At 57.7% G+C, this 21,242-nt stretch overlaps 2 protein-coding genes across 8 annotated transcripts; one reads left to right on the top strand and one right to left on the bottom strand.

Annotated features, from left to right (window-relative positions):
- Positions 1–5,052: 5,052 nt before the first annotated feature.
- On the top strand, positions 5,053–11,412 carry LOC128849912 (uncharacterized). Of its 7 annotated transcripts, none has more exons than XM_054052611.1 (7): positions 5,053–5,476; positions 6,062–6,182; positions 6,971–7,084; positions 8,361–8,417; positions 8,685–8,807; positions 9,645–9,758; positions 11,319–11,412. In XM_054052611.1, exons 2-7 carry the CDS (start codon positions 6,066–6,068, stop codon positions 11,400–11,402), a joined length of 609 nt encoding a protein of 202 aa, XP_053908586.1. In that variant the 5' UTR covers positions 5,053–5,476; positions 6,062–6,065; the 3' UTR covers positions 11,403–11,412. The 7 variants fall into 7 exon arrangements, with proteins under 7 accessions (XP_053908586.1, XP_053908587.1, XP_053908585.1 ...); XM_054052612.1 differs by having other exon boundaries at positions 6,030–6,182; positions 6,971–7,042; XM_054052610.1 differs by having other exon boundaries at positions 6,030–6,182; positions 6,971–7,066.
- Positions 11,413–12,771: 1,359 nt separating this feature from the next.
- On the bottom strand, positions 12,772–19,339 carry FXYD7 (FXYD domain containing ion transport regulator 7). Its single transcript, XM_054052670.1, has 6 exons — positions 18,962–19,339; positions 16,545–16,577; positions 14,437–14,511; positions 13,617–13,650; positions 13,481–13,515; positions 12,772–12,863 (listed from the first exon to the last, which is right to left on the bottom strand). The coding sequence occupies exons 1-6, from the start codon at positions 18,990–18,992 to the stop codon at positions 12,844–12,846; spliced, it is 228 nt and encodes a 75-aa protein (XP_053908645.1). The 5' UTR covers positions 18,993–19,339; the 3' UTR covers positions 12,772–12,843.
- Positions 19,340–21,242: the final 1,903 nt, after the last annotated feature.

Below are 21,242 nucleotides of genomic sequence, written 5' to 3'. Positions count from 1 at the left end.
GCCATTTTGGGGCCATTTTGGGGTTCTTGGGGGCCATTTGGGGATGAATTGGGGCCATTTTGGGGCCATTTTGGGGTTCTTTGGGGCCATTTGGGGATGAATTGAGGCCATTTGGGGCCATTTTGGAGAGATTTGGGGCCATTTTGGGGGCATTTGGGGTTCTTTGGGATGAATTTGGGCCATTTCAGGGCCATTTTGGAGAGATTTGGGGCCATTTGGGGATGAATTGGGGCCATTTTGGGGTGAGTTGTGGGGGTTTTGGGGTGAATTGGGGCCATTTTGGAGTTCTTGGGGGCCATTTTGGGATGAATTGGGGCCTTTTGGGGCCATTTTGGGAGGAATTGGGGCCATTTTGGGGTTCTTGGGGGCCATTTTGGGATGAATTGGGGCCATTTGGGGCCATTTTGGAGAGATTTGGGGCCATTTTGGGATTAATTGGGGCCATTTTGAGGTTCTTGGCGGCCATTTTGGGATGAATTGAGGACATTTGGGGCCATTTTGGGAGGAATTGGGGCCATTTGGGGGTGAATTGGGGCCATTTTGGGGTTCTTGGGGGCCATTTGGGGATGAATTTGGGCCATTTGGGGCCATTCTGGGGTTCTTTGGGGCCATTTTGGGCTGAATTGGGGCCATTTTGAGGTTCTTGGGGGTCATTTTGGGATGAATTGGGGCCATTTGGGGGGGATTTGGGGTTCTTTGGGGTGAATTGGGGCCATTTTGGGGCCATTTTGGGGTTCTTGGGGGCCATTTGGGGATGAATTTGGGCCATTTTGGGGTTCTTTGGGGCCATTTGGGGATGAATTGGGGCCTTTTGGGGCCATTTTGGAGAGATTTGGGGCCATTTTGGGATTAATTGGGGCCATTTTGAGGTTCTTGGTGGCCATTTTGGAATGAATTGAGGACATTTGGGGCCATTTTGGGAGGAATTGGGGCCATTTGGGGGTGAATTGGGACCATTTTGGGGTTCTTGGGGGCCATTTGGGGATGAATTTGGGCCATTTGGGGCCATTCTGGGGTTCTTTGGGGCCATTTTGGGCTGAATTGGGGCCATTTTGAGGTTCTTGGGGGTCATTTTGGGATGAATTGGGGCCATTTGGGGGGGATTTGGGGTTCTTTGGGGTGAATTGGGGCCATTTTGGGGCCATTTTGGGGTTCTTGGGGGCCATTTTGGGGTGAATTTGGGTCATTTTGGGGTGAATTGGGGCCATTTTGAGGTTCTTGGGGGTCATTTTGGGATGAATTGGGGCCATTTGGGGCCATTTTGGGAGGAATTGGGGCCATTTTGGGGTTCTTGGGGGCCATTTTGGGATTAATTGGGGCCTTTTGGGGCCACTTTGGGGGGATTTGGGGCCACTTTGGGGGATTTGGGGCCATTGTGGAGAGATTTGGGGCCATTTGGGAGAGATTTGGGGCCACTTTGGGGTGAATTTGTGCCATTTTGGGGCCATTTTGGGGTTCTTGGGGGCCATTTGGGGATGAATTGGGGCCTTTTTGGGGGGTTTTGGGGTTCTTTGGGGTGAATTGGGGCCATTTTGGGGTTCTTGGGGGCCATTTGGGGATGAATTTGGGCCATTTGGGGTCATTCTGGGGTTCTTTGGGGCCATTTTGGGCTGAATTGGGGCCATTTTGAGGTTCTTGGCGGCCATTTTGGGATGAATTGGGGCCATTTTGGGGGGATTTGGGGTTCTTTGGGGTGAATTGGGGTCATTTGGGGGTTCTTGGGGGCCATTTTGGGATGAATTGGGGCCATTTGGGGCCATTTTGGAGAGATTTGGGGCCATTTTGGGGATTTGGGGCCACTTTGGGGGGATTTGGGCCATTTTGAGGTTCTTGGGGGCCATTTTGGGAGGAATTTGGGCCATTTTGGGGTTCTTTGGGGAGATTTTGGGGTTCTTTGGGGCCATTTGGGGATCAATTGGGGCCATTTTGGGGTTCTTGGGGGCCATTTGGGGATGAATTGAGGACATTGGGGCCATTTTGGAGAGATTTGGGGCCATTTTGGGGGCATTTGGGGTTCTTTGGGGTGAATTTGGGCCATTTTGGAGCCATTTTGGGGTTCTTGGGGGCCATTTTGGGATGAATTGAGGCCATTTGGGGCCATTTTGGGGTTCTTTGGGGCCATTTGGGGATGAATTGGGGCCTTTTGGGGCCACTTTGGGATGAATTGGGGCCATTTTGGGGGGATTTGGGGCCATTTGGGGATGAATTGAGGCCATTTGGGGCCATTTTGGAGAGATTTGGGGTCATTTTGGGGGATTTGGGGCCATTTTAGGGGGAATTGGGGCCATTTGGGGCCATTTTGGGGAGATTTGGGGGCCATTTTGGGATGAATTGGGGCCATTTTGGGGTTCTTGGGGGCCATTTTGGGGTGAATTTGGGTCATTTTGGGGTTCTTGGGCCCCATTTAGGGATGAATTGGGGCCATTTGGGGCCATTTTGGAGAGATTTGGGGCCATTTGGGGGGATTTGGGGCCACTTTGGGGTGAATTTGGGCCATTTTGGGGTTCTTGGGGGCCATTTTGGGATGAGTTGGGGCCATTTGGGGCCATTTTGGAGAGATTTGGGGCCATTTTGGTGTGAATTTGGGCTATTTTGGGGTTCTTGGGGGCATTTTTGGTGTGAATTTGGGCTATTTTGGGGTTCTTGGGGGCATTTTTGGTGTGAATTTGGGCTATTTTGGGGTTCTTGGGGGCATTTTTGGTGTGAATTTGGGCTATTTTGGGGTTCTTGGGGGCATTTTTGGGATGAATTGGGGCCATTTTGGGGCCATTTTGGGGTTCTTGGGGGCCATTTTGGGATGAGTTGGGGCCATTTTGGGGCCATTTTGGGATGAATTGGGGCCATTTTGGGGCCATTTTGGGGTTCTTGGGGGCCATTTTGGGGGGATTTGGGGCCATTTTGGGGGGATTTGGGGCCATTTTGGAGTGATTTGGGGCCACTTTGGGGGGATTTGAGGCCATTTTGGAGAGATTTGGGGCCACTTTGGGATGAATTGGGGCCATTTTGGGGGGATTTGGGCGATTTGGGGCCACTTTGGGGGGATTTGGGGCCACTTTGGAGAGATTTGGGGCCATTTTGGGGGGATTTGGGGCCATTTTGGAGAGATTTGGGGCCATTTGGGGGGATTTGGGGCCACTTTGGGGGGACTTGAGGCCATTTTGGGGGGATTTGGGGCCACTTTGGGGGGATTTGGGCCATTTCGAGCTTCTTTGGGTCCACTTTGAGGCGATTTAGGGCCATTTGGGGCCATTTCGGGGTTCTTTGGGGCCACTTTGAGGCGATTTAGGGCCATTCGGAGTTTACTTTGTACCATTCGGGACCACTTTGAGGTCCCTTCGGGATCGCCCCTCCCTACGTTTTGGGGTGAATCCAAGAGGTTTTGGGGGGTCACTAACCTCACTTTTCCCCTCCTCCCTTTCCAGGTGACGCCGTGCCCAGCCATGACCTCACCGATGACCTCACCGATGACGTCACCGATGACATCACAGCCGCCGCCGGCCGCCACCTACATCATCTGGCCGCCCCCCGCCATCGTCACTTTGGGGGGACCCCGCGTGTCCCTTCTGGGTCAGGAACCCCAAAAATGCTCTTCTTCACCCCAAAAACAGAGTCGCCGCTGACAAACGGCGCTTTCCCCTCCCCCAAAAAGGGCCTTTTTTCACCCCAAATATCAACTTGGAGGCCCTTTTGAACCGAAATATCGACTTCTGGCCTCAAAATAGTCCTTTTTTTCACCCCAAAATGACATTAAATCAAAGCCGTTCCCCACGATTGGACCTTTTTTGAGAGAAATTCTTCACTTTTGAGGGCGTTTGGACTGAAAAAGAGCGTTTATCCCCCCAAAAATGAGCGTTTTTGGACCAAATTATCCATTTTCAGATCCCAAATGGCGTTGTGGTCAAATTTAACTCAATTTTTTTGAACGAAAATAAAGATTTTTTCACCCTAAAACCGTGTAATGACCGAAAACAGTGGTTTAAACCCAAAAAAAAGGATTGTTTTCAATCAAAATATCGATTTTTAGACCCAAACCGACACCGTGACAGAAAATAAGGGTTTAATCCCCAAAATTTCGACCTTTTTTGACCAAAACGTTGATTTTTCAGAGCCAAAAAGTGACGTCGCGGCTAAAAAATGAGGATTTCCTCCGCCTCGAATGAACCTTTTTAACCGAAATCGAGATTTTTAGCCCCAAAATCGCCATCGGGACTGAAAAAATCAGATTTCAGCCCCACCAAAAGTCGATTTTTTAACCAAAATGCTCTTTATTAAACCCAAACCGTGACATATTTGGACTGAAAATAAATTTGACCCCAAAAAGGCCCTTTTTTGAACCAAAAAAATGACTTTTGGACCCAAAATTAGGTTTATCCCTTCCCCCTCGCAAAGGACTTTGTCCCTTGGAGTCGTTTTTGGCTCAAATCCCTCAATTTTCGTTCAATAATTGCATCACTTGAACCCAATTCCCAGAATTGGGCTTTTCTCTGAGCTTCTTTTAACCCAAAACGGTCATTTTTAGCCCCAAAAATCCCATCGGGACTGAAATTATGGGGTTCAGTCCCCCCTAAATGGGACCTTTGTGACCCAAAATCAGGATTTTTACACCCAAAACACCGTCAAAACTGAAAACAATGCCTCAATTCCCCCTTCAAAAGGGCCCTTTGGGAGAAAAAAGTGAATTTTTCGGCTCGTTTGGAGCGAAAAATGTTAATTTTTAGGCTCGAAGTCGCTTCGAAACCGAAAATGAGGGTTTCAACCCCAAAAATTAAACCTTTTTTGGACCAAAATGGTGATTTTTAGACACGAAACGATGTCATGGATGAAAAACGCCGCTTCAAACCCCTCAAAAATGGGGTTTTTTGGACTCAAAATCCACTTTTTTAACCCCAAAACGAAAACCAAAGCGTTTAACCCTCAAAAAATTGAGTTTTTTGAACCAAAATGGTGATTTTTTACACCCCGAATGGTGTCGTGACTGAAAATGAGCATTTTTTCCCCAAAAAAAGGTCCTTTTAGAGCCAAAATAGCGATTTTTTTGACTTAAATAGTGTTGTTGTCAAAAATTTGTGTTTAAAACGCCCTCAAATTGGGACTTTTTGACCCAAAAGAAGGATTTTTGACCCAAAATAAAGATTTTTGACCCAAACTAAAGATTTTTGACCCAAAATAAAGATTTTTGACCCCAAAAAAAACCGAAATAGAGAATAAAAATAAGGTTTTGCCTTAAAAATTGGGGGGGTTTGGACCCAAAATATCCGTTTTTAGACCCAAAATGGTATCGGAGTGAAAAATAACTCCAAATGGAGACCTTCGAAGTGGATCGTTTGAACCAAAATTGGGGTTTTTTGCCCCAAAAAGAGTGATGTGGGTGGAAAGAATGGGAGGGGTTAAACTCTGGGGGGGGTTCAAAGCCAAAGGCACCGAATAGGAGAGCTCTTCCCGTTTTCCCAGTTCCGAAGCCAAAGGATCCAAGCAGGTAACTGGGAGGGACTGGGAGGGACTGGGATGAACTGGGATGAACTGGGACCCCCCTCAACCCCCCTATAGGGGATCCACCCCCCCCTCCTTCCCTATAGGGGACCCAAAGCCCTTCCCCCCCTCTCCATATGGGATTCAGGGGTGGGTGAAGGTATCACTGGGATGAACTGGGATGAACTGGGATGAACTGGGAGGACTGGGAGGGGGTCCCTAAGGGGTTATAAGACCCCCTCAACCCCCCCTATAGGGGATCCACCCCCCCCCCCTTCCCTATAGGGGACCCAAAACCCTCCCCCCCTCCTCTATAGGGGATCCAGGGGGGCGTGAAGGTAACACTGGGATGAACTGGGATGAACTGGGATGAACTGGGAGGAACTGGGAGGGGGTCCCTAAGGGGTTATAGGACCCCCTCAACCCCCCTATAGGGGATCCACCCCCCCCCTCCTTCCCTATAGGGGACCCAAAGCCCTTTCCCCCCTCTCCATATGGGGTTCAGGGGTGGGTGAAGGTAACACTGGGATGAACTGGGATGAACTGGGAGGAACTGGGAGGGGGGTCCCCCACCCATGGGTGCCCCCCCCAGGGCGATGGAGAGGGAGGGGGTTCTGCTCCTGACCCGGATCGTCCCGGGGGAGTCGGACTTGGGGTCCGTCCCCCCCAAACCAGGAACCCAACGGCTGTGGGGGGAACCCCTGGCACTGGGGGTGAGTGGGGGGGGGGTACTGGGAGGGGACTGGGAGGCACTGGGAGGGAACTGGGAGGGGCTGGGAGGCACTGGGAGGGGCTGGGAGTGAACTGGGAGGGACTGGGAGTGAACTGGGAGGGACTGGGAGGAGTTGGGAGTGAACTGGGAGGGGTTGGGAGTGAACTGGGAGGCACTGGGAAGGACTGAGAGTGACTGGGAGTGAACTGGGAGGCACTGGGAGGGATTGGGAGTGAACTGGGAGGCACTGGGAGGGACTGGGAGTGAACTGGGAGGGACTGGGAGTGAACTGGGAGGCACTGAGAAGGACTGAGAGTGACTGGGAGTGAACTGGGAGGCACTGGGAGGGGTTGGGAGTGAACTGGGAGGCACTGGGAGGGACTGGGAGTGAACTGGGAGGCACTGGGAGGGACTAAGAGTCACTCTTAGCCACGCCCCTTCTCATGACCACGCCCCTTTACCATAACCACGCCCCTTTGCCGCTACCAGGGTGTCTCTGAGACCCTTAAACCACGCCCCTTCCCTTAACCACACCCCCTTTTAAGCTCTGACCACGCCCCCTTTGCGGCTGCCGAGACGCGCTTAGCCCCTAAGCCTAAAACCCCTTAGCCACGCCCCTTTCCTAAAGCCACGCCCCCTTTGCTATTGCCGAGGCTGCGCCGTACGCCGTGACCACGCCCCTTTCTGCTATAACCACGCCCCTTTTGCTACAACAACGCCCCTTTTGGCATAACCACGCCCCTTTCGCTATAACCACGCCCCCTTTTGCCCTGACCACGCCCCCCGCAGGTGTCGCAGGTGCTGCTCGGGGCGCTGCAGGCGGCGTTGGGGGCGGCGCTCCTCGTGGCGTTGGGAGACGCGGTGGGGGCGCAGCTCGGGGCGCCGGTGGGGGCCGGGGCCGCGGTGAGGGGCGCCTCTGGGGCGGGTTATGGGGCAGAGGGGCGGTTATGGGGCAGGGGGAGCAGTTATGGGGCAGGAGGAGCTGTTATGGGGCGGTTATGGGGCAGGAGGAGCTGTTATGGGGCGGTTATGGGGCAGAGGGGGTGGTTATGGGGCAGGAGGAGCTGTTATGGGGCGGTTATGGGGCAGAGGGGGTGGTTATGGGGCAGGAGGAGCTGTTATGGGGCAGTTATGGGGCAGGAGGAGCTGTTATAGAGGTGGTTATGGGGCAGGGGAGGCACTTGTGGGGCAGGAGGAGCAGTTATGGGGCGGTTATGGGGCAGAGGGGCGGTTATGGGGCGGGAGGAGCTGTTATGGGGCGGTTATGGGGCAGTTATGGGGCAGGAGGAGCAGTTATGGGGCGGTTATGGGGCAGAGGGGGCGGTTATGGGGCAGGAGGAGCAGTTATGGGGCAGAGGGGGCGGTTATGGGGTGGGAGGAGCTGTTATGGGGGCGGTTATGGGGCAGAGGGGGCGGTTATGGGGCAGGAGGAGCAGTTATGGGGCAGAGGGGGCGGTTATGGGGCGGGAGGAGCTGTTATGGGGGCGGTTATGGGGCAGAGGGGTGGTTATGGGGCAGGAGGAGCTGTTATGGGGCGGTTATGGGGCAGAGGGAGCTGTTATGGGGCAGTTATGGGGCAGGAGGAGCTGTTATGGGGCAGTTATGGGGCAGGAGGAGCTGTTATGGGGCGGTTATGGGGCAGGAGGAGCTGTTATGGGGCGGTTATGGGGCAGGAGGAGCAGTTATGGGGCGGTTATGGGGCAGGAGGGGCGGTTATGGGGCAGGGGGAGCTGTTATGTGGCAGTTATGGGGCAGAGGGGGTGGTTATGGGGCAGGAGGAGCTGTTATGGGGTGGTTATGGGGCAGGGGGAGCTGTTATGGAGGTGGTTATGGGGCAGAGGGGGTGGTTATGGGGCAGGAGGAGCTGTTATGGGGCAGTTATGGGGCAGGAGGAGCTGTTATGGGGGTGGTTATGGGGCAGAGGGGTGGTTATGGGGCAGGAGGAGCTGTTATGGGGCAGTTATGGGGCAGAGGGGGCGGTTATGGGGCAGGAGGAGCTGTTATGGGGTGGTTATGGGGCAGGAGGAGCTGTTATGGGGCAGTTATGGGGCAGAGGGGGCGGTTATGGGGCGGGAGGAGCTGTTATGGGGCAGTTATGGGGCAGAGGGGGTGGTTATGGGGCACTTATGGGGCAGAGGGAAGCACTTGTGGGGCAGGCTCTGACCCCCATCTCCCCCAGCTCCTGGTGTCGGGGGCGCTGCTGGTGGCACTGGGACAGAGCCCGAGTGTGGGGCGGGTGAGGAACTGGGAGGCACTGGGAGGAACTGGGGGGCACTGGGAGGCACTGGGAGGCACTGGTGGTCACTGGGATGGCACTGGTGGGCACTGGGAGGCACTGGGATGGCACTGGGAGGGCACTGGGAGGCACTGGGAGGGCACTGGGAGGCACTGGGATGGCACTGGGAGGCACTGGGAGGCACTGGTGGGCACTGGGAGGGCACTGGGAGGGCACTGGGAGGGCACTGGTCGGCACTGGGAGGCACTGGTGGTCCCTGGTCCGCAGGCGCGCGCGGCGCTCGCCGTGGGCATCGTGGCCGCCGTCGTCTCTCTGGTGGCTCTGGGGCTGCAGGCGCTGCTCCTGCCCCACGGCTGCCCCACATGCGACAGCCTCGGCCCCACCGCGCAGGTACGGCCGCTATGGGGCGCTGTGGGGCGCTATGGGGCGCTATGGGGCTCTATGGGTCACTGTGGGTCGCTATGGGTCTCTATGGGGTCTCTATGGGGTCTCTATGGGTCTCTATGAGTCTCTGTGGGTCTCTATGGGGTCTCTATGGGTCTCTATGGGTCACTATGGGGCTCTATGGGTCGCTATGGGTCTCTATGGGGTCTCTATGGGGTCTCTATGGGTCTCTATGGGTCTCTGTGGGTCTCTATGGGGTCACTGTGGGTCTCTATGGGTCTCTATGGGTCTCTATGGGTCACTATGGGGCTCTATGGGTCTCTATGGGGTCTCTATGGGTCTCTATGGGTCTCTATGGGGTCCCTATGGGTCCCTATGGGTCTCTATGGGTCTTTATGGGGTCTCTATGGGGCTCTGTGGGGGCTCTATGGGGTCTCTATGGGTCTCTATGGGGTCACTATGGGTCACTGTGGGTCTCTATGGGTCTCTGTGGGGTCTCTATGGGTCGCTATGGGGCTCTGTGGGGCTCTATGGGGCGCTGTGAGTCTCTATGGGGTCTCTATGAGGCTCTATGGGGTCACTGTGGGTCTCTATGGGGTCTCTATGGGGTCTCTATGGGTCACTGTGGGTCTCTATGGGGTCTCTATGGGTCGCTGTGGGTCTCTATGGGGTCTCTATGGGTCTCTGTGGGTCTCTGTGGGTCTCTATGAGTCGCTGTGGGTCACTCTGGGGCTCTATAGGGTCTCTGTTGGGTCCCTATGGGTTCTCTGTGGGTCCCTTTGGGTTCCCAATGGGTTCTCTATGGGTCCCTATGGGGCGCTGCAGTTCCCCTCTCTCCCACAGGAGGCGCTGGTGGGCGCTCACGGGCTGCTGATGACGTCATCTGTGGGCGGGGCCGCGATGGCGCTCACGGGGGCGGTGACGGCCGGGAGGGGCGGGGCTACGAGGGGCGGGACCGTGAGTAAAAGGGCGGGGCTTAGAGAGGGGGCGGGGCCTGGGAGGGACGGGTGGGGGCACAGGTAGGGGGATGTGTGGGGCAGCCATAGGGCTTCTATGGGGCTGCCGTGGGTCTCTATGGGTTCTCTATGGGTCTCCAATGTCCGTATGGGGTCCCTATGGGGTCCCTATGGGTCCCTATAGGGTCCCTATGGGGGCTCTATGGGTCCCTATGGGTCCCTTAGAGTCCCTGTTGGGGCTCTATGGGGTCCCTTTGGGGCTCTATGGGTCCCTATGGTGTCCCTATAGGGTCCCTATGAGTCTCTGTAGGGTCTTTGTGGGGTCTTTATGGGTCCCAATGGGGCTCCATGGGTCCCTTAGAGTCCCTATGGGTCCTTATAGGGTGCCTATGGTGTCTCTATGGGTCTCTATGGGTCCCTATGGGGGCCCTATGGGGTCCCTGTTGGGGCTCTATGGGTCCCTATAGGGTCCCTATGAGTCTCTATAGGGTCTCTATGGGTCCCTTAGAATCTCTATGGGTCCCTATGGGTCTCTATGGGTCCTTATAGGGTGCCTATGGTGTCTCTATGGGTCCCTATGGGGGCTCTATGGGTCTCTATGGGTCCCTTAGAGTCCCTGTTGGGGCTCTATGGGTCCCTATAGGGTCCCTATGAGTCTCTCTAGGGTCTCTATGGGTCCCAATGGGGCCCTATGGGTCCTTTAGAATCCCTATGGGTCCTTATAGGGTCCCTATGTGCCCCTATGGGTTTCTATGGGCCTCTATAGGGTCTCTATGGGTCCCAATGGGGCTCTATGGGTCCCTTAGAATCCCTATGGGTCTCTATGGGTCCCTATGAATCTCTATAGGGGCTCTATGGGTCCCTATGAGGTCTCTATAGGGTCTCTATGGGTCCCTATGGGGGCTCTATGGGTCCCAATGGTGCTCTATGGGTCCCTATGGGTCCTTTACTGTCCCTATTGGGGCTCTATGAGTCTCTATAGGGTCTCTATGGGTCCCAATGGGGCTCTATGGGTCCCTATGAGTCTCTATGGGGTCTCTATGGGTCTCTATAGGGTTTCTATGGGTCCCTATGGGTCCTTTACTGTCCCTATGGGGGCTCTGTAAGTCCCTATGAGGTCTCTATAGGGTCCCTATGGGGCCTCTATAGGGCCTCTATGGGCCTCTATGGGTCCCTATGGGGGTCTATGGGTCCCTATAGGGTCTCTATGGGTCCCTATGGGGGCTCTATGGGGTCCCCATACTTGGAGGGCACGGGGAGCGACTGGGGTGACATGGCGAGGGCACTGGGAGGGACTGGGAGGAACTGGGAAGTGCTGGGGTGGCACTGGGAGGGACTGGGAGGAACTGGAAAGCACTGGGGTGGCACTGGGAGGGCACTGGGAAGAACTGGGAGGGACTGGGGTGACACTGGGAGGACATTTGGAGGCACTGGGAGGGACTGGAGTGGTACTGGGAGGCACTGGGGGGCACTGGGGGGGACTGGGGTGTTACTGGGAGGGCACTGGGAGCAGGGTGGGCGTGGCCAAGACTCTGACTCCGCCCCTTTGTCTCCCCTTCAGCCAATCGTCATCTACCAGACAGCCCTGCCTGGCTTGGGGGCGGGGCTTGGCGAGGCCACGCCCACCGGAACTGCCAATCAATAAAAGCCACGCCTCCTTTTATTGTCGTCCAGCCCTGTTCACTCTGGAGCGGAATGATGGCAACATGGAATGCCTCAAACCCAGACCCCCCCCCCCCAGATCTCTCCCCCACCCCTCCCTCAACCCCCCCAATTTCTAAGCCACGCCCCCTCTTCAAGCCACGCCCCTTTAAGCCACGCCCCCACCAAGACCCCCATATAGTTCCTGTAGCCCAAGCCACGCCCCTTCACAGGACATGCCCCCTCACTGGCAGACCCCATACCATAAGCCACGCCCCCTCCCTAATGCCACGCCCCTTACACGGGCCTATAGCCCGAATCCACGCCCCCTCCCTAAGCCACGCCCCCACTGAGCCCTATGGCACTAATACACCCAAAGCCACGCCCCCTCCTTTGAGCCCTACGACCCTAATAGCCCCAAAGCCACGCCCACTCCTTATAGCCACGCCCCATTGAGTCTATGGCACTACTAGTCCCGAAACCACGCCCCCTCCCTAAGCCACGCCCCTCCCTTGAGCCCTATGGCACTAATAGTCCCTAAGCCACGCCCCCTCTCTTAACCACACCCCAATAGCCACAACGCCACGCCCCCTCCCTAAGCCACGCCCCCCTCCATTAACCCAAATGCCCTAATAGCCGCAAGGCCACGCCCCCTCTCCAAGCCACGCCCCCTCCATTGATCCCTATGGCCCTCTTAGCCCCAAGCCACGCCCCTCCACTGATCCCTATGGCACAAGCCACGCCCCCTCCTTAAGCCACGCCCCCAGCGGCCACTACAAAACATCTCCTTTATTTCCAGGGGGGGAACAGAGGGGGGGTTTTTTGGGGGGGGGGGAACCCCAAAACCGCCCCTCCCCCCCATCCCAGGCCCCGCCCACTTTAGGGACCCCTCCCCCTTATTTTTATTGGGGGGGGGGAGGAGGGTCCCTAATTATGAGGGGGGGCTATTAATTGGGGGGGGGGGAGCGGCTGCGGGGGGGGGAGATTATGGGGTTCCCTTTATGGGGGGGGGTTATAGGGGGGGGCTCGAAGTGGGGGGGCAGTGATTTTGGGGTGGGGGGGCAGATTTTGAGGGGGGGTCCCTAAAGTGGAGGGGGAGGGGGGAGTCCTTAAATAATGGGAACCCCCAATTTGGAGGGGATGGGGGTGTCCTTTGGTTTTCTTTTTGGGGGGGGGGGGGTCCCCAAGCTTGGAAAGTGCTTTAAAGGGTGGGGGGGGGTCCCATGCTTTAAAGGGGGGGGGGGGTCCCCAAGTGTAGAAAGTGCTTTTTGGGGGGGGCGGGGGTCCTTGGCTCAGTAAGTAGTGTTGTCGGGGGGGGGGGGGTCCCCCAAATCCTTTGCCCCCTCTCCCCCTTTTTCTTCAGGTGATGGGGGGGGGGGGCTGCATGCACCAGTTTGGGGGGGTCCAGGCATCCAGTTGAGGGGGGGGCCTTGGGGGGGGGGGGGCTACGCTGTGGCTGCAGGGGCTGATGGGAAAAGAGAGTCAGGACACCCCCCCCCCCAAAACACCCCCCAAAATACCCCCCCACACCTCCCTATAGGGCACCCAAACCCCCCCCCATGGGACCCTCTTCCCCCTATAAGGGGTCCAAACCCTCCCTATAGGGCACCCAATGACCCCCCCCCACCCATAGGACCGCCCCCCACCCATAGGATTCCCCCTCCCCCCTTGGGACCCCCCCCAAATCCCCCCCCTTCCCAAAATAGGGGTTCCTCCCATTTAAACTCCCATAGCCCCAAACCACGCCCTCCTTTAAGCCACGCCCCCTCCCCTAAGCCACGCCCTCTCCATTGACTCATAATGTCCAAGCCACGCCCCCTCCGTTGATTCCTATGGCCTCACCAGCCCACCCAAGCCACGCCCCTTCCATTGAGCCCAATGGTCAAAGCCACGCCCTCCTTTAAGCCACGCCCCCTCCATTGAGCCCAATGACCAAAGCCACGTCCCCAGTTTACCCCTATGGCCCCAATAGCTCCCCCCAAGCCACGCCCCCTCCATTGAGCCCAATTGCCAAAGCCACGCCCCCTTTAAAGCCACGCCCCATTTAAGCCACGCCCCCTTTAAGCCACGCCCTCTACTCACTCGGGGTCTTGCCCTGCTGCCGGGGGTCCGAGGAGCTGGAAAAGGGGGGGGGGGGAAGGAAAAGGGGGGTCAAAGGGGGGGGGGTCCCATGGTGGGGGGGGGGGGGGCCCCCAATATTGGGGAGGGGGGGTCTCACCTGGGCTCTGCCTTTTTGCACTTGAACTTCTTACCTGGGTGAAAAAAAGGGGGGATTTGGGGGTGAAAAGGGGGGTTTTGGGGTGAAAAGGGGGGATTTGGGGGTGAAAAGGGGGGATTTGGGGGTAAAAAGGGGGATTTGGGGGTTCAATGAAGGGATTTGGGGGTGAAAAGGAGGGATTTGGGGGTGTAAAGGGGGGATTTCGGGGTGAAGAGGGAGTGTTTTAGGGTTGAAAGGGGGGATTTTGGGGTGAAAAATGGAGGATTTGGGGGGAAAAGGGGGATTTGGGGTCTAAAAAGGGGGATTTGGGGGTGCAAAGGGGAGATTTGGGGGTGAAAAGGAGGGATTTGGGGGTGAAAAGGGGGAATTTGGGAGTGTAAAGGGGGGATTTGGGGGTGTAAAGGGGGGATTTTGGGGTGTAAAGGGGGGATTTGGGGGTGTAAAGGGGGATTTGGGGGTGAAAAGGGGTATTTTGGGGTGAAAAGGGGGGATTTGGTGGTAAAAATGATGGATTTGGGGGTGTAAAGGGGGGATTTGGGGGTTCAAAGGGGGGATTTGGGGTGAAAAGGGGGATTTGGGGGTGAAAAGGGGGGATTTGGGGGTGAAAAGGAGGGATTTGGGGGTTCAAAGAGGGGATTTGGGGGTGAAGAGGGAGTGGTTTAGGGTTGAAAGGGGGGATTTTGGGGTGAAAAAGGGGGATTTGGGGTGAAAAATGGAGGATTTGGGGGTGAAAAGGGGGAATTTGGGGGTGAAAAGGGGGGATTTGGGGGGTAAAGGGTTGATTTTGGGGTGCAAAGGGGGGATTTTGGGGTTCACTCACTGAGGGCGATGAGCACCCCGAGCACAAACATGACGATGGCCAAGATGAGCCCCGCCAGGCGCAGCGTCTCATAGTCTGGGGGGACGGAGACCCCCCCCAAATCACCCCCCTGCACCCCAAAATCCACCCCCTACACCCCCAAATCCACCCCTACACCCCCAAATCCACCCCTACACCCCCAAAATCCTCCTTTTCACCCCCAAAAACCCCCCATTCAGCTCCAAAATCCCTTTCCAGCCCCGTTCACTCTGGAGCGGAATGATGGCAACATGGGGTTATTCTCTACCCCCCCCCTTCCAAAACCCCATTGAACCCCAAAATCCCCCTCAAATCCCCCCTTTTCACCCCAAAATCCCCCCTTTACACCCCAAAATCCCCCCTTTTCACCCAAAATCCCCCCTTTGAACCCCAAAATCCCTTTCCAGCCCCGTTCACTCTGGAGCGGAATGATGGCAAAATGGGGTTTTTCTCTACCCCCCCCCTTCCAAAACCCCATTGAACCCCAAAATCCCCCTCAAATCCCCCCTTTTCACCCCCAAATCCCCCCTTTCACCCCCAAATCCCCCCTTTTCACCCCAAATCCCCCCTTTGAACCCCAAAACCCTTTTCCAGCTCCGTTCACTCTGGAGCGGAATGATGGCAACATGGGGTTTTTCTCTACCCCCCCCTTCCAAAACCCCATTGAACCCCAAAATCCCCCTCAAATCCTCCCCTTTTCACCCCAAAATCCCCCCTTTTCACCCCAAATCCCCCCTTTACACCCCAAAATCCCCCCTTTTCACCCCCAAACCCCTTTCCAGCCCCGTTCACTCTGGAGCGGAATGATGGCAACATGGGTTTTTTCTCTACCCCCCCCTTCCAAAACCCCATTGAACCCCAAAATCCCCCTCAAATCCTCCTCTTTTCACCCCAAAATCCCCTCTTTTCACCCCAAAATCCCCCTTTACACCCCCAAATCCCCCCTTTTCACCCCAAAACCCCTTTCCAGCCCCGTTCACTCTGGAGCGGAATGATGGCAACATGGGGTTTTTCTCTACCCCCCCCTTCCAAAACCCCATTGAACCCAAAAATCCCCCTCAAATCCCCCTCTTTTCACCCCAAAATCCCCCCTTTGCACCCCCAATTCCCCCCTTTACACCCCAAATCCCCCCTTTGAACCCCAAAATCCCTTTCCAGCTCCGTTCACCCCGGAGCGGAATGATGGCAAAATGGGTTTTTTCTCTACCCCCCCCTTCCAAAACCCCATTGAACCCCAAAATCCCCCTCAAATCCCCCCTTTTCATCCCAAAATCCCCCCCTTTTCACCCCAAAATCCCCCCTTTTCACCCCCAAATCCCCCCTTTTCACCCCAAATCCTCCCTTTTCACCCCAAAATCCCTTTCCAGCTCCGTTCACTCTGGAGCGGAATGATGGCAACATAGGGTTTTTCTCTACCCCCCCCCTTCCAAAACCCCATTGAACCCCAAAATCCCCCTCAAATCCCCCCTTTTCACCCCAAAATCCCCTCTTTTCACCCCAAAATCCCCCTTTACACCCCAAAATCCCCCCTTTGAACCCCAAAACCCTTTTCCAGCCCCGTTCACTCTGGAGCGGAATGATGGCAAAATGGGTTTTTTCTCTACCCCCCCCTTCCAAAACCCCATTGAACCCCAAAATCCCCCTCAAATCCCCCCTTTTCACCCCCAAATCCCCCCTTTTCACCCCAAATCCTCCCTTTGAACCCCAAAATCCATTTCCAGCCCCGTTCACTCTGGAGCGGAATGATGGCAAAATGGGGTTTTTCTCTACCCCCCCCCTTCCAAAACCCCATTGAACCCCAAAATCCTCCCCAAACCCCTCTTTTCCCCCCTTTTCACCCCCAAATCCCCCCTATTCACCCCAAAACCCCTTCCAGCCCCGTTCACTCTGGAGCGGAATGATGGCAACATAGGGTTTTTCTCTACCCCCCCCCTTCCAAAACCCCATTGAACCCCAAAATCCCCCTCAAATCCCCCCTTTTCACCCCCAAATCCCCCCTTTGAACCCCAAATCCCCCCTTTGAACCCCCAAAACCCCTTTCCAGCCCCGTTCACTCTGGAGCGGAATGATGGCAAATCCCAAACTCTCACCGTAGTTGAAGGGATCTTTGGCCCGAGCGGCTTCTAAAGGGGGGGGGGGGCGGAAAAAAGGGGGGGACGGATGATTTTGGGGTCCCCTCAGCAGCCAAAGGGGGACCCCAAAACCTTTCTGGGGGTCCTCAGCACCCAAAAAGGGGACCCCAAGAACCACTTTTGGGGGGGGGGGGGTTTGGGGGAGGGTTGAAAGGCGCTGAGTCAGTTTGGGGGTTCCGTTCACTCTGGAGCGGAATGAGGGCTCCGCCCACTGCAGGGGGCTCAGCACCCCCGAAATCGAGAGCTCAGCACCCCCTGAGCCCCTCAGCACCCATCCTGCACCCCGAAATCCAGCGCTCAGCACCCCCTGAACCCCCTCAGCACCCATCCTGCACCCCGAAATCCAGCGCTCAGCACCCCCTGAACCCCCTCAGCACCCATCCTGCACCCCGAAATGCAGCGCTCAGCACCCCCTGAACCCCTCAGCACCCATCCTGCACCCCTAAATGCAGCGCTCAGCACCCCCCGAACCCCTCAGCACCCATCCTGCACCCCGAAATGCAGCGCTCAGCACCCCCCGAACCCCTAAATCCAGCGCTCAGCACCCCTTGAACCCCTCAGCACCCATCCTGCACCCCGAAATGCAGCGCTCAGCACCCCCTGAACCCCTCAGCACCCATCCTGCACCCCGAAATGCAGCGCTCAGCACCCCTTGAACCCCTAAATCCAGCGCTCAGCACCCCCTGAACCCCTCGGCACCCATTCTGCACCCCGAAATCGAGGGCTCAGCACCCCCTGAACCCCCTCAGCACCCATCCTGCACCCCGAAATCCAGCGCTCAGCACCCCTCAACCCCTCAGCACCCATCCTGCACCCCTAAATGCAGCGCTCAGCACCCCCTGAACCCCTCAGCACCCATCCTGCACCCCTAAATCCAGCGCTCAGCACCCCCTGAACCCCTCAGCACCCATCCTGCACCCCGAAATCCAGCGCTCAGCACCCCTGAACCCCCTCAGCACCCATCCTGCACCCCGAAATCCAGCGCTCAGCACCCCCTGAACCCCTCAGCACCCATCCTGCACCCCGAAATGCAGCGCTCAGCACCCCCTGAACCCCTCAGCTCCCATCCTGCACCCCTAAATGCAGCGCTCAGCACCCTCCAGCGCCGCATTGCATCATGCGCTCAGCACCCATCCTGCACCCATCCTGCACCCACCTGTATCCCTGACCCACCTGTCTGCTGCGCTCAGCACCCCCTGCACCCATCCTGCACCCTCAGCACCGCCCTGCAGTCCCCACCCAGCACCTCAGCACCCATCCTGCACCCCCAGCACCACCTGCACCCTCCACTGCACCTCAGCACCCATCACACAGCACCTCAGCACCATCCATCCTGCACCCACTTGTGCTCAGCACCCATCCTGCTCATTCCAGCACCCACCTGCAGTCCCCACCCAGCACCTCAGCACCCATTCTGCACCCTCTCCTGCACCTCAGCACCCATCATCAGCACCTCAGCACCCATCCTGCACCCACCCTGCACCCCCAGCACCTTCCATCCTGCACCCACTTGCTCTCAGCACCCATCCTGCACCACTCAGCACCCATCCTGCTCACCCCAGATCCAATCCAGCACCACCTGTACCCTCTCCAGCACCCATCCTGCACCCCCAGCACCTCAGCACCCATTCTGCACCCTCTCCTGCACCTCAGCACCCATCATCAGCACCTCAGCACCCATCCTGCACCCCCAGCACCCAACTGCAGTCCCCACCCAGCACCTCAGCACCCATTCTGCACCCTCTCCTGCACCTCAGCACCCATCATCAGCACCTCAGCACCCATCCTGCACCCCCAGCACCACCTGCAGCCTCTCCTGCACCTCAGCACCCATCACCCATCCCCTCAGCACCAATCCTGCACCCATTCTGCACCCCCACCACCTTCCATCCTGCACCCACCTGCTCTCAGCACCCATCCTGCTACCCCCAGCACCCACCTGCATTCCCCACCCAGCACCTCAGCACCCATTCTGCACCACTCAGCACCCACTCCTGCACCTCAGCACCCATCCCGCAGCTCAGCACCCATCCCGCAGCTCAGCACCCATCCCCTCAGCACCCATCCTGCACCCCAGCACCCACCTGCAGTCCCCACCCAGCACCTCAGCACCCATCCTGCACCCCCAGCACCTTCCATCCTGCACCCACCTGCTCTCAGCACCCATCCTGCAGCTCAGCACCCATCCCGCAGCACCCATGCCCTCAGCACCCATCCTGCAGCTCAGCACCCATCCCCTCAGCACCCATCCCGCAGCTCAGCACCCATCCCCTCAGGACCCATGCCCTCAGCACCCATCCCGCAGCTCAGCACCCATGCCCTCAGCACCCATGAGCTCAGCACCCATGCCCTCAGCACCCACGCTGCCCCCTCACCTCCCAGCGCTGCCTCGGTCGGGGTGGCCATGGTTGGAGGCTTTGGGGGGGGTCCCTTCGGGTCCCTTCGGGTCCTTTCGGCTCCGTTCGGGTCGTTCGGAACCGTTCGGAACCGTTCGGCTCTTTCCGGCACCGTTCGGCTCTTTCCGGCACCGTTCGGCTCTTTCCGGCACCGTTCGGCTCTTTCCGGCACCGCTCGGGTCCCGGGAGCGGCTCGGGGCGATGCGGCAGACGAGGGGGCGGGGCTACGGGGAGGCCACGCCCACCGGCGCCCCTCCTAGTTCCACCAGTGCCCTCCCAGTTGCCCCACTGCCCCCCAGTCCTCTCCCAGTTCCCTCCCAGTTACCCACTACCACCTCATTCCTTTCCCAGTTCCTCCCAGTTCCCCCCAGTCCTCTCCCAGTTCCCCCCATTCCTCTCCCAGTTCCCCTCCAGTCCCTCCCAGTTACACCAGTGCCCTCCCAGTTACCCCCCAGTGCCCTCCCAGTTCCCCCCAGTGCCCTCCCAGTTACCCCCAGTACCTCCCAGTTCCCCCCAGAGCTCTCCCAGTTCTCCCCCAGTCCTCTCCCAGTTGCTCCCAGTCCCTCCCAGTTCCCCCCATTCCTCTCCCAGTTCCTCCCAGTCCTCTCCCAGTTGCTCCCAGTCCTCTCCCAGTTCCCCCCAGTCCCTCCCAGTTCCCCCCAGTCCTCTCCCAGTTCCCCCCATTCCTCTCCCAGTTCCCCCCAGTGCTCTCCCAGTTCCCCCCAGTCCTCTCCCAGTTGCTCCCAGTCCCTCCCAGTTGCTCCCAGTATCTCCCAGTTCCCCCCAGTCCCCTCCCAGTTCCCCCCAGTCCTCTCCCAGTTGCTCCCAGTATCTCCCAGTTCCCCCCAGTCCTCTCCCAGTTGCTCCCAGTATCTCCCAGTTCCCCCCAGTCCTCTCCCAGTTGCTCCCAGTATCTCCCAGTTGCCCCCATTTCCCCCCCCCAGGTCGTCGCTGCCGCTGCAAGTTCGACCAACAGCCAAAGTAACTGGGAGCACTGGGGGATACTGGGAGGGCACTGGGAGGCACTGGGGGGGGGGCAGTGGGGGGAACTGGGAGGGTCTGGGGGAGACTGGGGGGAACTGGGAACGAACTGGGAGGGACTGGGAGAGCCGGGGGGGAACTGGGAATGAACTGGGAGGGACTGGGAGAGCCGGGGGGGACTGGGGAGGCAACTGGGAGGCAACTGGGAGGGACTGGGAGGGACTGGGAGAGGCATAAAGGGGTCATGGGGGTCACTGGGAGTTACTGGGAGGGACTGGGAGGGACTGGGAGGAACTGGGAGAGGCATGAAGGGGTCATGGGGGTCACTGGGAGTTACTGGGAGTTACTGGGAGGAACTGGGAGAGGCATGAAGGGGTCATGGGGGTCACTGGGAGTTACTGGGAGGTAACTGGGAGTTACTGGAAGGAACTGGGAGAGGCATGAAGGGGTCATGGGGGTCACTGGGAGGAACTGGGAGGAACTGGGAGTTACTGGGAGGAACTGGGAGAGGCATGAAGGGGTCATGGGGGTCACTGGGAGTAACTGGGAGGAACTGGGAGGAACTGGGAGAGGCATGAAGGGGTCACGGGGGTCACTGGGAGGAACTGGGAGTTACTGGGTGTTACTGGGAGGAACTGGGAGAGGCATGAAGGGGTCATGGGGGTCACTGGGAGTTACTGGGAGGAACTGGGAGGAACTGGGAGAGGCATGAAGGGGTCATGGGGGTCACTGGGAGGTTCTGGGAGGAACTGGGAGTTACTGGGAGGAACTGGGAGAGGCATGAAGGGGTCACGGGGGTCACTGGGATTTACTGGGAGGAACTGGGAGTTACTGGGAGGAACTGGGAGAGTCATGAAGGGGTCATGGGGGTCACTGGGAGGAACTGGGTGTTACTGGGAGGAACTGGGAGGAACTGGGAGAGGCATGAAGGGGTCACGGGGGTCACTGGGATTTACTGGGAGGAACTGGGAGTTACTGGGAGGAACTGGGAGAGTCATGAAGGGGTCATGGGGGGTCACTGGGAGGAACTGGGAGTTACTGGGAGGAACTGGGAGAGGCATGAAGGGGTCATGGGGGTCACTGGGAGTTACTGGGAGGAACTGGGAGGAACTGGGAGAGGCATGAAGGGGTCACGGGGGTCACTGGGAGTTACTGGGAGGAACTGGGAGGAACTGGGAGGAACTGGGAGAGTCATGAAGGGGTCATGGGGGGTCACTGGGAGGAACTGGGAGTTACTGGGAGTTACTGGGAGGGACTGGGAGGGACTGGGAGGAACTGG

This window comes from Cuculus canorus, chromosome 35 (genome assembly GCF_017976375.1).
Source record: "Cuculus canorus isolate bCucCan1 chromosome 35, bCucCan1.pri, whole genome shotgun sequence".
Classification (NCBI taxonomy): domain Eukaryota; kingdom Metazoa; phylum Chordata; class Aves; order Cuculiformes; family Cuculidae; genus Cuculus; species Cuculus canorus.
The sequence above is the reverse complement of the archived record's forward strand: the minus strand, read 5'-3'. Positions and strand labels throughout refer to the sequence as shown.

Bases quoted from the DNA above. Each gene is read 5' to 3' on its own strand.
- FXYD7 (XM_054052670.1), bottom strand. From the start codon at position 18,992: ATGGCCACCCCGACCGAGGCAGCGCTGGGAG. The intron at 16,578-18,961 runs GTGAGGGGGCAG...CCCCCCCTTTAG, and splicing joins GACCGAGGCAGCGCTGGGAG to AAGCCGCTCGGGCCAAAGAT. The intron at 14,512-16,544 runs GTGAGAGTTTGG...CCGTCCCCCCAG, and splicing joins CAAAGATCCCTTCAACTACG to ACTATGAGACGCTGCGCCTG.
- LOC128849912 (XM_054052609.1), top strand. From the start codon at position 6,045: ATGGGTGCCCCCCCCAGGGCGATGGAGAGGGAGGGGGTTCTGCTCCTG. The intron at 7,085-8,360 runs GTGAGGGGCGCC...CATCTCCCCCAG, and splicing joins CGGTGGGGGCCGGGGCCGCG to CTCCTGGTGTCGGGGGCGCT. The intron at 8,808-9,644 runs GTACGGCCGCTA...TCTCTCCCACAG, and splicing joins GCCTCGGCCCCACCGCGCAG to GAGGCGCTGGTGGGCGCTCA.